This window comes from Aedes aegypti, chromosome 3 (genome assembly GCF_002204515.2).
Source record: "Aedes aegypti strain LVP_AGWG chromosome 3, AaegL5.0 Primary Assembly, whole genome shotgun sequence".
Taxonomy (NCBI): Eukaryota; Metazoa; Arthropoda; class Insecta; order Diptera; family Culicidae; genus Aedes; species Aedes aegypti.
Genome location: NC_035109.1, coordinates 261,206,473 through 261,222,587, shown reverse-complemented (window position 1 = coordinate 261,222,587; position 16,115 = coordinate 261,206,473). Strand labels below are relative to the sequence as shown.

The window sequence follows — 16,115 nt, the reverse complement described above, 5'->3', positions numbered from 1 at the left end:
ATTATTCACAAATCTGCTCTTTTTGCGATTTACATTCAATAGTAATAGACTTACACGTTTACTGCCGTACATGCTTTGCGACACCTGTGCACTATAGCGTGTGTTCGTACCATCTACATTTAATGACTGCTTAACATCATGTTAGATTTTTTTTTTCGACAACACACCCTTTCCTCTTCCCGTGTCAAATGTTGTTTGCAGCTTTATAAGCTGTCGCTTTCAATAAGTGGATGAAAGTCTTCATGTAGGGACTCCTAAATCAAAACACTTCCCAAAGATGCCAATCAGTGACATCCCTCCGACTAAAAGTACTTCCCATGCGGATCGATTGCATTTCTTTTTAAGAATCGACAGAGTTAGCTCTATTTCTTGGTTAAATGATTTTATTATTTCCTAACTTAATGTAAAGTAAAGCAGAAATAAACCACAACATAAAATAACTGTGCACAGTGTGTTGATTTATTGTATGTTCCGTTTTATAAGCGCATGTTTGTTTGTAGTAGCGAAGTGTACTAAATACGTACTGTTCGACAATAAACAGGGGAAAATATGGCCGCAAAACAAATGTGTATTAGGATTTCTTTGTTACTGGTTGTCAACGTCGTCGCTGAATGGTCCTGCTAAGGTGTTTTTTTAAATGAATATTCTGCTTCGATTCTTTCGCAATATGAGCGCGATTTGTAAACATTTGTATATTTTTTACAATTTGATTCTTTCTCCCGTTTTATTGATCATTTTCGATTCACATTTCTCTTAACAAAAATTATGTGCCTACAGCCTATCTCTCTACAATAAAAATACGCTCAACATTTTCTTTCGCCTTCCCCATTAAGGTACCGTGGGGCAAGTGGGTAATGGATTTCGCATAGTTGGGATTCTTCAAATTCTAGAGACCTTAAACTAAAACAAATAAGGTCGTGTATATTTTTTAACTTGACTTCCACCAAATATAAGCAGTATACTGAAATTGATTTTTATGTAAAATTGAAGAAAAAAGTACAGAAAAAGTTTTTAAAAAATGTCTCTTTACTTTTCACTTGCCCCACAGGCGGGGCAAGTGAAAAGTTTATCGTTTTGAACAATAAATCCAAAAACTAACAGTTACATTCACGATTTATACTATCTTTAACATTTGTTAATGCGTCCCAATGAATAATAACATAAGTAACATATAAACAAAGACAACTTTTTTCTTGTTACTTGAATTTTCTTCTGTTCAGTTATGTTTGTTGAAATGATTCGACAACATTATAACTACAACATTTCCAAAGTTAGTTCTTACATCATGGGACAGCAATTGCATTTCTGCTCTGTAGAGTTTCCACCGCTCGTTATTTGTTTTTAAGAAAATCGGATATCACGTAGGATAACTCTTCAAGAGAAATCAAACGGAATCCTTCAATAAAGTATTTAGAAACTTTCATATGTGGATATACATATACCCCATTTTTTATGTTTTGTACTAGCTTTACATAGACATTCCACGAGATTTCCGTGCGTTCTCTCATATTGGAACTATTCAATCAACGTCTTCCTTCCGAAGTAAACATATTGATATCGTAATATTTGGCAACCTTATTTTTAGAGAAGTTCCATGATTTGACCATGATAATTAGATTTATCGCTTTGAATATAGTGTTTCTTGAATTGTCAACACGATCTGTTGTTCTATGATAATTGCGAACCTTGAATACTTATAGCTACCTAAAGAGAAAACACAAATTCAATCTCTAATGAGAAACTTTTCACTTGCCCCACGTGATTAGAAAATTGGCGGTGTTTCAATTTAGTTGTTTTTAGGTCTATGTCGAATTGATTCTAAAACTTTTTTTATTGCAGTTTAAAACTGTCAGAGGGGACAACTTAGAAGTGGTATAGAAAATTATTTTCCGCAACTTTTTTCCACTGAAAATATTAAAATAAGATTGCACGCCGCCAACTTGTTACGGAGTTATAGTTGACAGGTTAACAATTATTCGCTCTATTAAGCAATAATGGCTGAAAAATTTCAGAAATCTCTTACCTATCGTAATGTTCTCAATTGCCTCAAAGGTTTACGCATGAGTTTAAAACGTTTTTTCACATATTCAGTAAAATATATCAATTGTTTTCACTTACCCCATTTACCCACTTGCCCCGCGGTACCTTATATAGTTCTTGCTGCTTAGTGGTAGAAAATATTTCCTTTCGTCATACCGTTTCTATGTACACGATGTTTTGTAGTATCAAAGGAAAAAACTGCAACACATATTAAAACTCTCGTTATAAGTAACGCAAAGTGTAATTTTAGTTTTTTCTCTGGCGGAACAAAGTTATCTCTTTAGCTCACTGGCTTTAATTATACTTTCAAGGTATGAAGAAAAATGTTACATTTTATTATGCTCTTACTATTCCTAACAAAAGGAAAAAATGCTATAAATTAAACCATATGATCAGAGTTTGTACAAAAACAGTGTTGTACATCCAATTCTCGCTTAAAATTAGTTGCTTTCCCTTCTCTAAAACATTTGAAAATCATAATTTTACGGAAAGTCTATGTTCAATTAGTCATACTTGCGCCTTTCGTTAAAGGTTTTTTTTTCTGGTCAACATAATAATAATATAGTTTTCTGATTTGTTTATCAAAACATAAGGGCAATTTTATACATTTACTCTACGCATGACTACAATCAACTGTCTAAAGACGAAATCAAGAAGAAATTGAATTACAAGACTTCATGTTTGATGATACTGCTAATCTCCGGGTGTCGTACTGGTTGATATTCAATAGAACCACTCGCAGCTGCCATTGATGATTGCTGTTGTTGAACTATTCGTTGTTGTTGTTGCTGCTGCTGATAGATATGCTGATAATCGCCGCTTTCGCTAACAACGATTGCATTAGCAGACGCATAGTTGTGATGATTATCCCCGACTGGCGCCCCAATCAAAGATGCATCCTTGTAATCCATAATTTCTCCCATTGCTATCTGTTGCGAGTGTGGTGGTGGGTGGTGCTGCTGATGGTGTTGCTGCTGCTGATTGTGATCTATATTTACAATAATTCCACTTTTATCCTCGATATCTACGACGCCGGCACTCTGTTGCTGTTGATGGGATGTAGGTTGGGTAATTTGCTGTGGCGTAATGACGGCACCCGATGGGTGATGAATAATGAAACCTCCCCCGCTGGTGCTCGGTGTAATGGCCATGGCTTGTGGTGCTTGTACTGACGCTGCGACGGCCGCCGATGCTGTTGACATGACTAGCGATGAAGTAGCAGTACTTACTGCTGTTGCTGCACCACTAGCAGCAGCAGAGCCAGCCGTCGTACCAGCAGTATTCAGCATATTTCATCCCACCTCATTTTTTAGTATGAATACTTTCTTCATTTCCTCCGTACCATCCGGTTTGGTTATACGGAGCATGGCCTCCTCTCACTCAACATTCGAATTCCTTGATGAGTCATGAATGATTTCGTACTTGATCACCTGGGCGGTGTTGCTCTCGAGGACCTGTACCTGTTGGTTGGATAAGTTAAAAAAAAAACAGATTGAGTATTTTTACTCGTTAACGTCGACATAACTTAGGCATGCTTTTAAAACCGTTTTCTATCTGTACTTTGGTTTAGTGACAAGCTGCAAATACTACTTATGATTGATAGATTCAGTAATATGTATGGAAACAAATATATTTTCAGAATAACATAGCTGGGAACAATTTAATATAGAAAAAAAACGAATTCAAAGTTACCTATATCGTTTAGGATACGTTAATACTTTCAGTGTACGATTTGCCCTTTGAAAAAGCACCATAATAGATAACGCACTAGCAAGCAACACTTAATGACATAGTCGGAAATATGTTCTCATATGCAAGTTCTGATCTGATGCCACATTTCATAACACAATACGGCTAAATGCCTGAGGACACGAATAAAACGGCTACGAAGCACACGAGTGTTATATGGTCGGTTTTCAGATAGACCGGACTAGATGATATTTTGGCGCTTTAAAGATACATCAACATAATAATTCTAATTCAAATATTTTGATATTAGAAATGCCTGGGGTACGTTTCTCTGAAACCATTAAAAACACTTGGTTCAGTCTACCTGAACACCGACCATATAAAATTGTTCATTTACCATCAAGCTGCTTACACCACCTCTAAATCTTGGTATGTTAGGCTCAAACGTTGAGGTTTCATTTTTTATTTGTGTTGAATTAAAATGTACACAAGAACGTTTGATTTCGAGAACATTTTAAAAAAATAAATCGCATTCAGTAAAGTTCAAACAAAATTACAGCTGGGGGACGGACCTGGTGTAGTGGTTAGAACACACGCCTCTCACACCGAGGACCTGGGATCGTATCCCATCCCCGAGATAGTCACTGAAAATTTCAGTGACGACTTCCTTCGGAAGGGAAGTAAAGCCGTTGGTCCCGAGATGAACTAGCCCAGGGTTAAAAATCTCGTTTATTATAGAAAAAAAAACTAAATTACACCCATAGTAATTATAATAGGCAAATATCATGCGTCACCGTTATAGAGTTCTCGCTGGAGGAGAACGAGAGAAATATCACTGAAAATGTTTGTTTACATCCAAAATTCAATTTTTCAACTCAAAAATGTGGTCATAATCAATGAGTGAAGAACTAGCCATATGTGTTAAAATTCACGTTAATAAAGCAAAAAAAAAAGGTCAAAATCAATCGGCTATTGAAATGTTTTCCTTTGGCATAATCACCGCATCTGTTCCTATTTCAAAGGCGAAGTTTTAAATATTTTTCAATTTGTTTTTTCTTGCCAACATTGTGTGTGTTACACATTCAATTCTTTAGTTTTGCTTCATGGACTGATTCTACAACCGACAACAAAGATTCCATATTTTTTCCATATAAGTACCAGAAGCTTTCCTGTTCAGATTTGTATGGGTTCATAGATCATCACCCAACACGGATTCAGTGTGTTGAGCTTTGCTGTCGATTTCCGTGCTCAAAATTTCTAAATTGTCTGTGATCAACCCATAGCGAACTAAATTGCGGTTGGACCACGGGTCGAACGACAGTCACCATCATGCTTCCAAAGAGAAGAAGCAAATTCTGAAGCTGAAAGTGTTAGAGGAAAATTTTCGGATTCGATTTTTTTATCAGATGTCCGATATTAGAGGAGTTCATTCTAGTTTTCTATAAAAACAATGCATTACTTCCAGCATTGAATATAATGTATGGCTTAGGAGAAAAATCGGATTCCACTAACAGATTTTCCTAGTTTTTTGCTTTGAATAAAATGCAACATGCTAATGGCTTTCCAAATTATGGATTTGCGGCGCTCCGCTTGTTGCTGGCTCACTTGTTTGTGAAAAAAAAAACATTCAATTAAGCTTGCGACAAGCAGAGGTGCCTCGAATCCATGTTTTGGGAAGCAAGGGCTCTACCATCAAATTTCTTCTTTCAATCTTACGATATTCATGTTCTGTCACACATGGCTACCTTAAGCCACTACATTTGTATTCAATAAGTAAAGCAATCAGTTTTCATTATTTAAACTTTGAGCATTCATGTTCATACGACAATCTAATGTCGTGAAGTCAACGACAAAATTCATATGGCTACCACACTCAAGTCATATGGTTTTCTTATCGCGCAAATCAGTAAGTAAAACACACGACCTTGACGTGTGGATTTTTTTAGTGTATGCAGTTGCAGAGTGAATGCTCAGCAGTTTCGTTTTCAACTTGACAAAAAACGACATTCCGAGGGTTATATTTATTCTACAGTCGACTCTCCACATCTCGATGTTCTACATCTCGATATCTCTCCCTATGTCGATGATTTTTTCGGTCCCTTCATTCTGCATACATTTTCATCTCCATATCTCGATATCCTCCTTATCTCGATATCTCCTTATCTCGATGTGATTGTCGTTCCCAATTTTCTCTCCGTATGTCGATATGCCCATTTTCAAAGGTTACTAGACGAGATTTTAGAGATTCAAAACAATTTGCGGAGACGAAATGACATCTGTTTGTTTTTGATTTTCATGGCAACGGAGTGATTTTCAATCTAGTATTCGTTAAAAATTTGTTCTATGTCTCGATCTTTCCCTATCTCGATGGTCCCTTCGATATCGAGATGTGGAGAGGCGACTGTATCTGTTTGTACACACATTATAAAGATATGCGTATCTACCACTACCACTTGTATAACTACTATGAAAACCTGTTAATAGGCCAGGAGAAGTGGATGAACTTGTCATTCATTTTTCTGTCAAATCTCATACAAAATCTACTTTTTCTTTGACAGAAATTCACTCTAGGTGAACCACTTCCCCTGGCCTATAAAGCAGTAGATCAAGTGCCTCCGCCATGGCAGGACGGCGAACCGTCAGTCTGTGTTTTATTCCAAACTCTTAAAATACACAGTGCAGCTATCATGGCTCCCTGTGCAGCTATCATGGCTCCAAATACCAGCATCTCCAGATCGTGTGAAGCAACAAAACAGTTACACAACAAAGGATCTGTTTTTGAAGATCGATTTCGTTTGTGCTGTTTCTATCTATCAACTAGTTCATCACGCAGCATTAGGTAGTGTTTTTTGTTCGACTCAAAATTAGTGCTGATTCGCCAATTCACGTTTTATTTAATTAAAAACCGTTGGTTTTGGCAAGCGGTATGTTTGTACACACATTATAAAGATATGCGTATTTACCACTACCACTTGTATAACTACTATGAAAACCTGTTAATAAAGCAGTAGATCAAGTGCCTCCGCCATGGCAGGACGGCGAACCGTCAGTCTGTGTTTTATTCCAAACTCTTAAAATACACAACACTGGGTCCAGCCCGTTGCACGAACACTATCTTTTCAAGATAATACCTACTTGGGCAGTAACCGGTAGGTAAAAGATACGCAATCTGCAATAAGAAGCTGCACCCTGTCTTGCTAGATTGTCGGCGATTTCATGCCCCTCAATACCACAATGGCGGGGCACCCAGTACAATGTAACTTTGTTCCTACTGGCCAACTGCTTCAGAGAAAGAATGCATTCTTACACTAACTCCGATCAACAATCTAAAGGCATTTATTAGAGCATTCAAAGCTGCTTGACTTTCCGAAAAAATAGAGATCTGTGCAAACCTATAGTTTCTTTTGAGAGAAACACTTACACAGTCTATGATTGCTTGTATTTCAGATTGGAACACAGTGGGACTGCGTCCAATAGCGATTGCCTACCATGCTAATACCTACCGGGGTTGAAAACTCTAGCTCCGGTGACATCTTTAAGATAGTTATAGAACTAAGCCACACCTCGAATTTTCATGAGCATAATTCTTGAGAAACAATTAGCGCTCCGCGTTGAAAATCATTCCGATTCATTATCATCAACAAGGAAACAATTTGACCAAAATATGATCCAGACTTGTGCACTTAAAAATTCAAAGTTTGTAATATGAATCAAAACGGTAACTTCATTGCGGAATTGCCACATCAAGCAATTCCGCAATGAAGTTACCGATTTGATTCATATTACGGACACAGTGAAGTTTACCTAATCAAAAAGCATATAAAATAAATCGTTCTGTTTGATTCCTCAGCGTTGCTGAACTTCCAAAACAATTAATTTTTGTATAGTGGGTGACGATTTTGATCCGCAAAATGGAATAATTAAAATAAATGGAAATGTGCAGACTTTTAATGATTCTTGTTCCGCACGCTTTCTCATTTTTACCTTATATTACAGGCAGCTCATAGAAATCGTAATTAGAAATGCTAAATCATCAATTGAAATTATCCAACCACTAGAGAGACGTCTTAGACATTAGCATTATTAGCATTTTAATCGATCCTATTCTTAGCACTTAGCACAGCAGTGGGGTTTTTTGAAAGTTACAGAGCTCATATTTGGCGTCGTACTGAAGCGCTTCTTACTGCATAATTTCAGACAATTTGCCCGAGAAAAACCACCTATGCCAAAGTGATTTATTTAAGTGCTACGAACCATGTATTAGGTATGGGAAAATAGGCTACGATGGGGGACGGGGTGTCAAAAATTAGGAGAATGGGTGCAGAAGCGTCCCACTACAGTCGCTAATCAAAGTCATCCAAAACCAAAGTTGGTCCTAGTGAAACCCGATTCTAATACACGAGATAATTTCTTTCCTATAAAACCAAACAGGGGTTATTCAAAAATGGCGTTCATCATTTAGGGGAGAGAGGGTCTACGAATGTGTGACAGTACGTGTACAAGGTATATTGGAAAATGTGACAAGAGGAGGAAGAGGGTCTAGAAATCCCTAAAAGCGATGGACGTCATATGTGAATCGTCCAACACGTTTCTGACCCTAAGTTTCGATTGTCTGTATTATCAATTCTGTAAAATAGGACGACTATGCTACCACTGGCAGTTGAGCATGGCAATGCTGATTTACTTCCGTCCTACAGCAACATTTGTGGCAATAATTTCTATTCTAAATTCTTCTCAATATTGAAAAACTTGAAAATGTTGAAAAACTTGATTGGCAACTCGCAAATGAATTGTAGTCTCGTTTAATCCATTTTTTTTTGAAGTTGTAGTTTAGGGAAAGTGTACCAGTTATGGCTGAAGTGGTTTCCTATTTGGTCATATGTATTTTCTCGTAAACTTTCACATTTAGAATATTTTAGATTGTTTTCACATCAAGATATATGTCATATTGAACTACTTAAACACACATAATGATTAAAATTTGAGTATGATCAAATCATCACGTATGGCGGAATAGGGAACCTTTATGTCCATAACTGGTACACTTACCCTACTTGAACCCCTCGAATCGTTTTTTTATAAACCCTCCTAGATTAAAATACTGGTTGCGCTGGAACAAAGAATGGTCGCAGTGGCAAACCCATGAGGCACTGCTACAAATCACGTCTATAATCCACCACAAATTTGAATTTCGAACTCGTCAATACAATAATTCTGCTAAAAGATCCTTTGGAGAAGTCCACTAAGTATTGCGTCAAGAATGATGTGCATAAGGTAAGAGTTGTCGGTCTGCGAATCTACGTTTGATTTACATATACAGCAAATCAGGACATTCGAGTCGAGTAAGGACTGTTCATTTTATAAAGTGGACACCTTGTGCATGCTGTATCTTTCTTATTAATCAATGAAATTTCAATCGGTTTTTTGCACATCGTTCGACTAGTATTGTACAATGTTGTGATAATAAAAATTCTCCAAAATAATTAAATTTCACACGAATATGGAACAACGATTAAATCGGTCGATTTTTTGAGGTTATCAAAATCAATGATTGTAAGAAATTGGCTGGAAAATTCGATGATTTATATTTTCTATTTTCAAAAAAGGCTTGTTCTTCGAAAGCATCATCAATCAGAAGCCTGATCAAGTTATTTTTGGAGCAACAATTTTACAGATATAATAAAATCAATTTTCCCGTATATCTTTAAAGAATTTTTTTTAAATTTGATGGGAATTGATATGAGTAGAATTTTTTGTGTTAAAGTACGTCCTGACGGAAGTCCTAATATAGTATTAATATGAAAAATAACTTACGCCTTCATAGTGTTACTTAGTAAGTCCCCACGTCACATTCAAAGCACAACAGAAACACAATTGTTTTATTCTTAGAAGACCTATCAAAGTACATTGACAATCATCAAAATTGGGAACACTGCTGTAATAAAATCGATTTTATTTTCCACATATTATTTTCATAATATGTTATTCTGAGATTACCAATTGAAAAATTCGGAGAAAACTGTTTACAATTTGCTGTAGATCGATAAATATGCGTACATGATTTTAAAAGTATGAGACTTTTTAGTAAAACTACCATCAACAGTAAAATTTATACTTAAGACTGTAGTTTAATCTCACGATTTAGCTTTCGTTTATACTAATATAGTTTCTTTAGTAATCCAAACTAGTTTTGAACACGCTTTTTACTTTTCTCTTTTGCTGGGAGTGAAAGGATGGTGTATCAGCAAATTTGGCCATAAATGGGTAAATCACTAAAGTTACCTAATGTCATAGAATGGTGGAATATAATTGATATTTTTAAAGCTTTACCTTTAGTAGAATAGTAAAGGATACAAACATACAATTTGTTCATAAAAATAAGGATTTTTGTTTTGCGAAAAATAATGTTAAACTTTGACGGACAGCTTTTTTTAAGAGTTTTTGGAAAAACTATTTAGCTCTTCAACCAAAAGCATTTTCAAAGATTTTATATTTTCATAGCATTTTAGAATAATAGGTCAACGATACACAGAAAACCGATTACGATTTTATCAATAAATAAAAAAGATATAGCATAAACAAAGTGTCCACTTTATAAAATGAACAGTCCTTATTGTCACCTCGCTCTACGAGACCGAGATCTCTCACTTCATGCCACTCATATAATAAGCCCAAGTATATTTCCATGAGTACTTCAAGGAGCTTCCATAAACAGTCTTCATAAAGTGCAATATACAGGGCAAGTAGGATGAATTATTGGGGGTTGTGCTAGTTTTTCCCGAATGCCAGTTCCTCGAATAGCCCATTTTCTCGTAAAGTTTTTGGCATTCGTAATTCATAATTCGTAACTCTATATACATTTCCAGGTGATGTATGAACCGATCATCCCTTCTCTATATGATTGTCGATTCTTTCGAGTTTCACCGTCCTCAGAATTCTTGACCATATGTGTAAGAATGGCCAAATATTTCCTTCTTTTGATTGCGTATCGTTCTTTCCAGTTCACCACCCTGTCACTGAAAACTTCTCTTGCACCACTTTGAATGACATCATTTTTCTGGGAAACGGCTCATTGGCGAATTGGGAAACGACATTGAGGAAAAGCAGCACAATCTCACTTGGGTACCTCCATCATAATTTTAAAAAATTTTATTATCTGTCTCATTGTCTGAAAGCCGCACTACTAATGTACGGTTTCAGAATTGAGCAAAAACTTGGGGGCATCCACGATTGGCTTGGGGGATTTTTCTCCACCGAATGAACCAAAACATTGCAACTCGAAGCACTTCAATAGGTCGCATATTGTGGCAAAGTTCAGTAACATTAAAAATAACTGCCAAAATCAATCAGAAGTATTAATAAGATATATCTCACTACAAAGGAGTTGATTGAGGGTTTCATCAAGGCATCTTCCAAGGATTTCACAGAATCATCAGCTCTGGAGGCTGCTGTAATATTTTTATAAATTCGACACTGTTGTTTCATAAGGGCCTATCTGACTTCATCGACCTTCTAATCGCTAATATCTTTGCCAAAAGAAATACGCAATGTTTCTAGCTTACGAAGTAAAATTTGGTGATCCTTTATCGCACAATACTAAAAAGTGTTACTAAAATCAATTTTCTGTAACAATACGAAGAGAGCAACGATAAGGAGAAATCGATCATTGCAAGTAGGCCCCGCTGAAAAATCAATGACGAATTTATCATTCATAATTCAACAAATTCAAATAGCCTTACAAATTCGACAATAGAGGGCTAAAACGCAAAGAGATGTAGGTGACATTTTGGTCGGTTTTGTGTTGAGAATGTTAAAAAAAATCTACTGTTTTCAAGCTTTCCCACAGTATTTTAGGTGTTTTTTTGTTAAAAATGAAAAATGACTCAATTCGTAGAAGTTAGACAACTTTTTTCGGCTGCCATACAATATGTACGAAATTGGAAATTTCTAAACAAAAACTTCAGTCGTTTTTCTCAAAACTAGATTTTTGTTACTTCCGCCCATTTGCTTGTAACCCTCTCTATTATCATTTCACCCCAATCGTAGAATAAGCCCAAATATATTAATTTGATTACTTAACTGCTATTCGTCACCAAATGTATGATATGCTTACTATGCCCGTCTGTGTGTATATACCCTATACTCCCATGTATTACCATGTCACTTATTTTTCCCTGATTATTGCCAGAATTCCCTGATAATTTCACAAATTCCAAGTTTATTGAAGGTGGAATTAAATTCTCTTAAACTTCGTTTTTAGGTAGTAGACTCCATGTGATCGATGACAAGCTCAGCTTTACTAGTCACGTTTACTTTTTATATAAAAAAGTATCTAGTACTAGGGTAAAGAACTATTTCGGCAAACTTCACTTTGGTATGGGGGATTACTATCGGCCGAATCGTCTGAAATAAGAAGCATTACTTTATGACGCATATTGTGGCCAAATATAAGCCCAAAGCCAAACAAAAAAACGCTTGCCGAAGCGAATTCAAAGTGTCAAGAATAGGATCCAGCTCCCTTTGGGCGAACGAAAGATGATGTCTAACAGTTCTGCTGTAATTGCAACCAAGTATACGCTCCTGACAAGCGTGGCGCTACTCATACTCACCCAAGTAACCAAATATTACTTTGATTGGTCTTGCTTGTTAATACTGCTATTATACAGCTGACAAGCCCTATATGTTCAAAATGGCGTATAAGCGAACTAGTGATTGCATGGTTAAGTATGGGGGACCAATTTGGTCAGGAGTAGAGATGGGCAAAATAATCAAATTTTGAGAGCGAATCGTAGGTGACTTACTCACAAAAGTGAATCGACTCTTTTGATCGATTCGGTGACTCATTTATAAAACCAAAAAAAATCATGTATTTTACACAAGAAACAAAAAGTATAACAGTTTTTGAATGAGAATATTTTTAGTACAGCAGCTTTAACTATTAATACATGTCCGAATTGTTTGACTATGACAATTGCCACTCGAAAATATGATTCCTAGTAAATTTTTAAGCCCTCTTCCAAAATATGAGGTGCAAATTAATCATGACTCTTTAGAAAAGAACCGTGATTCGTTCACTCATTTTCGAGAGTCGACTCTTTTGAATGATTCGTGAGTGAGTCGCCCATCTCTAGTCAGGAGAGCTTAGAACGAACAGAAACCCAAAGCAATTCGCGATGACGGAGGCGATTATCACAGTTGACCCTGTGCGTGAAGCTCCGATTTCTTTACGTGGCAAAGCATAGGAAGTCAATATTCAAATGCTTATAAAAAATTCAAAACATAATTTAATTAAATTCTGTTAAGTGTACGGGGTTAGATTTATGATAAAATATAAAAATCAAAATAATATGTCTATAATGGAGCCCATCAATAGCTTATCAAAATGTACTGGCTCATCATCAAGGAAGACGTTGAATGCTTCAGCGAATGAGGTATAAGAGGAATCCCGGTGCACGTAACCAGGGGGAGGATGGGATTACGAAATGTTAACGCTTGTCTACGGTGAGAGGAAAGGGCTGAAATCTGGGTGTTTATGTCCACGTGCTATATGGACTGCCAAGAGAAGAGTAGATGGTTTTCAGGATGAAGGGGTCTTTTTCTATGGAATACTTAATAGTAACTCACGTTTATAGAATCATTTATGAAAATTTATTATCTATTTCATAATTTCAATATAAGATGATGCTCAACAAGGCAAAGAATGATAACACATTTGATGTGTTCGACACAATTGCTTGATATGGCACAATTAACAGGTTGGTTTGAAGTAGATCGTCTTAGTCAAATCAAGAAAACTTTTGATTCTAAAGAGACACACAAAATCATTTATCAATCCCAATCATGATATCCCTTGTTGTAGATCTAGATGTTCCGAAGCAAAGTGGTTGTACATTTGTTTGCAGCCCACATCTAAAAACTATCAACCATTGACTACGAAAGCATGCTTCCTAGCAAACAAAAAAAGTAGATTGTCGCACCAAATCCTACGCCAAATAAAAAAAAATCATTTATTTCAAAACTAATTAGCACCAAATTCGTTGTAACATTGGTGGTACGTGTGAAACGACAAAACATTAATTCGCAGGAAAAATCGTCAAATTTAGAGGTAAGGCAATAAGAAGCCATTGTAGGACTATTTAGCGCAACAATTACACCTTTTTCATATCATTATTCTATCACACTCCACCCTTTAGTAGAGAAGCTTAAAATGACTTTACATATTGTACCTGCACGGGCTGGTTGGCGATAACCAGATTGCGCATCGTATGCTGCTGTTGATTGTTCTGGGCTTGGGTTTGCTGTTGCTGCGCTTGCTGCTGTGCGACTTGCTGTTGTGCCTGTTGCTGGGCTTGTTGCTGCAGTTGGTGCTGCTGTTGCGCCTGTTGCTGCTGGGCTTGCTGTTGTGCTTGCTGCTGGGCGGCTTGCTGCTGTTGCTGCTGGACCAGAGCATCTTGGTTGGTCTGTTGTATCTGAAATGGGGCATGCATGAGTTAAATCATTGAATGTAAAGTCCTCGATGATAACTTACAACAACCAGTTGCTGTTGCTGTTGAGGCTGTCCCTGTTGAGCCTGCGCCTGCGCCTGGCCCTGACCCGTTCGTTGATTTTGCTCCAGATGCTGGCGTTGATGCAGCATGAGATGGTTTTTCTGGAAGAAGGCCTTTCCGCATTCGCAAACGTGTGTCCGCACGGTGCAGGCTCCGTCTGGATGGCGCCGATTGTGCAACAGTAGACCATGTTTAGCCGCGAAACCTTTGCCGCAATGGCCGCAATAGTGGGACTTGGGTTTCGCCTGGGCGACCACAACCGTCTGCTGGTGTTGCACCTGCTGAACCTGCGCCGGTTGCTGCACTACCTGTACCTGCTGAGTCTGTTGGTGCTGGACCTGTTGCTGTGTCTGTTGATGCTGTACTTGAACCTGCTGTTGTGGTGGACTCTGTGGTTGTAACGTTTGCTGTACCACCTGACCGGAGGAGGTGATAATTTGTACTGGAACGGGAGATGATGACATTACAGGATTTGCGCTAACAACGGTAGTGCCACCTCCTATTAATGAATATTCTAATAGTTATTAGAATGTTTTAGGTTGTTGACGTTGTTGGTTGGGATTGTTTTTTATGGTGGTAGTGGTGTTAGGTGCGTGGGCAACATAAGAAGCGGTTCAGGAAGCACAAACGAGTAAGGTTGTTTGTTTGGATATAGTAACATGAAAATTGAGAAAAGAAACGAGAAATTATGAGAATGACGAATTTCATATTATAATTCATTTCCTAATTTACTACAAATGCTACTATAATTCTAGCGGAGCCAAATAAAAAGGATGATATATGTACAAAAAGTGATTTCAAACAAATGAGTAAATACAAGTGGATGTTAGAAAAGTGAAATGAGAAGCCTACAAGCTGATTCTATAACATACCCCAGAAAATAATTCCCCCGAAAACCGTTCCCCTGAATTCCACTCTTCCAGAAACCCAGAATTTCCCAGAATGTATAATTCTCCAGAAAACTATATACACTGACGGACAAAACAATAGGACCACCTTAGTGAAAAAATAATTCGTTGATTTGGCTTTTTTCCTTTCTAATACAGTCAACTTTCCATAACTTGTTATTGAAGGGAGTTTCGAGCTTGGGAGGTATCCAGTTACAAAACACACAACCAATGCAAATGCGATCCAAGGGACCATGTTAGCCATGAAAACTAACTTTTACTCTGGTTCTCTAACTCGATATCGAGATTCGGAATATCGAGAAAGGGAGAGTTGATTATAATTCTCAAACTATTTCACCTTTAAGGTTGGTTTGCTATTGACAAGAAAAGGAATCGCCTATCTCGCCTTCCCAGAAATGGTTCAGAAAATCAAATTTTTCTGATCGCAGTACGCAGTTGAGAAAAAGTATCATTTCAAATGGAACTCTCTGTAGGAAATTTCTTGACCCATTCAGTCAAGGAATTTCTTTACTTTTCTTGAGCGGAACAGCATACTTAGCTTAAAGGATGATAAGAAAATGTTTTGCCAAATGACCGTTATGTCAAATGTCCTTTATGCCAAATAGCTTTATGTAAAAATGACCCACACCCGATGAATCACCTAAATGTTTCTTAAATCATACTTTAAATTTTAGTTCAAAAACTAATAAAACCAGTACTTTATACAACATTGACGACCTGCAGGCTGCAGCAGAAAATTGTTACGTGGTGAAACATTACTAAAAGCACTATTCTGCACAATATACTGCTTCGCGTTAGAAAATGAGTTAACCAAAGTGCGAAGTTTGATTTTTGACCAACTTCGCCGCGTCGCAACTCGATTCTCAATAGTGCGCATGATGCACACGGTGGAGGACATAAATGCGCACTATAGCGAAGTGACTCGCGACAC

General features: G+C 37.1%; 1 protein-coding gene across 18 annotated transcripts in view; it reads right to left on the bottom strand.

Annotated features, from left to right (window-relative positions):
- Nucleotides 1-2,741: 2,741 nt before the first annotated feature.
- The window catches only part of LOC5571107 (zinc finger protein 665), an 85,833-nt gene continuing 72,459 nt past the window's right edge, over nucleotides 2,742-16,115 (bottom strand). For 14 of the 18 annotated variants that reach the window (XM_021855770.1, XM_021855784.1, XM_021855783.1 and 11 more), the window contains 3 exons: nucleotides 14,258-14,790; nucleotides 13,947-14,198; nucleotides 2,810-3,500 (listed from right to left, as the gene is read on the bottom strand). In XM_021855770.1, coding sequence (XP_021711462.1) covers nucleotides 3,417-3,500; nucleotides 13,947-14,198; nucleotides 14,258-14,790 — 869 coding nt within the window. In that variant the 3' untranslated portion in view covers nucleotides 2,810-3,416. Of the gene's footprint in view, nucleotides 3,501-13,946; nucleotides 14,199-14,257; nucleotides 14,791-16,115 lie in introns of all 18 variants that reach the window. The other 4 variants (XM_021855786.1, XM_021855781.1, XM_021855782.1 and 1 more) reach the window with 4 other exon arrangements.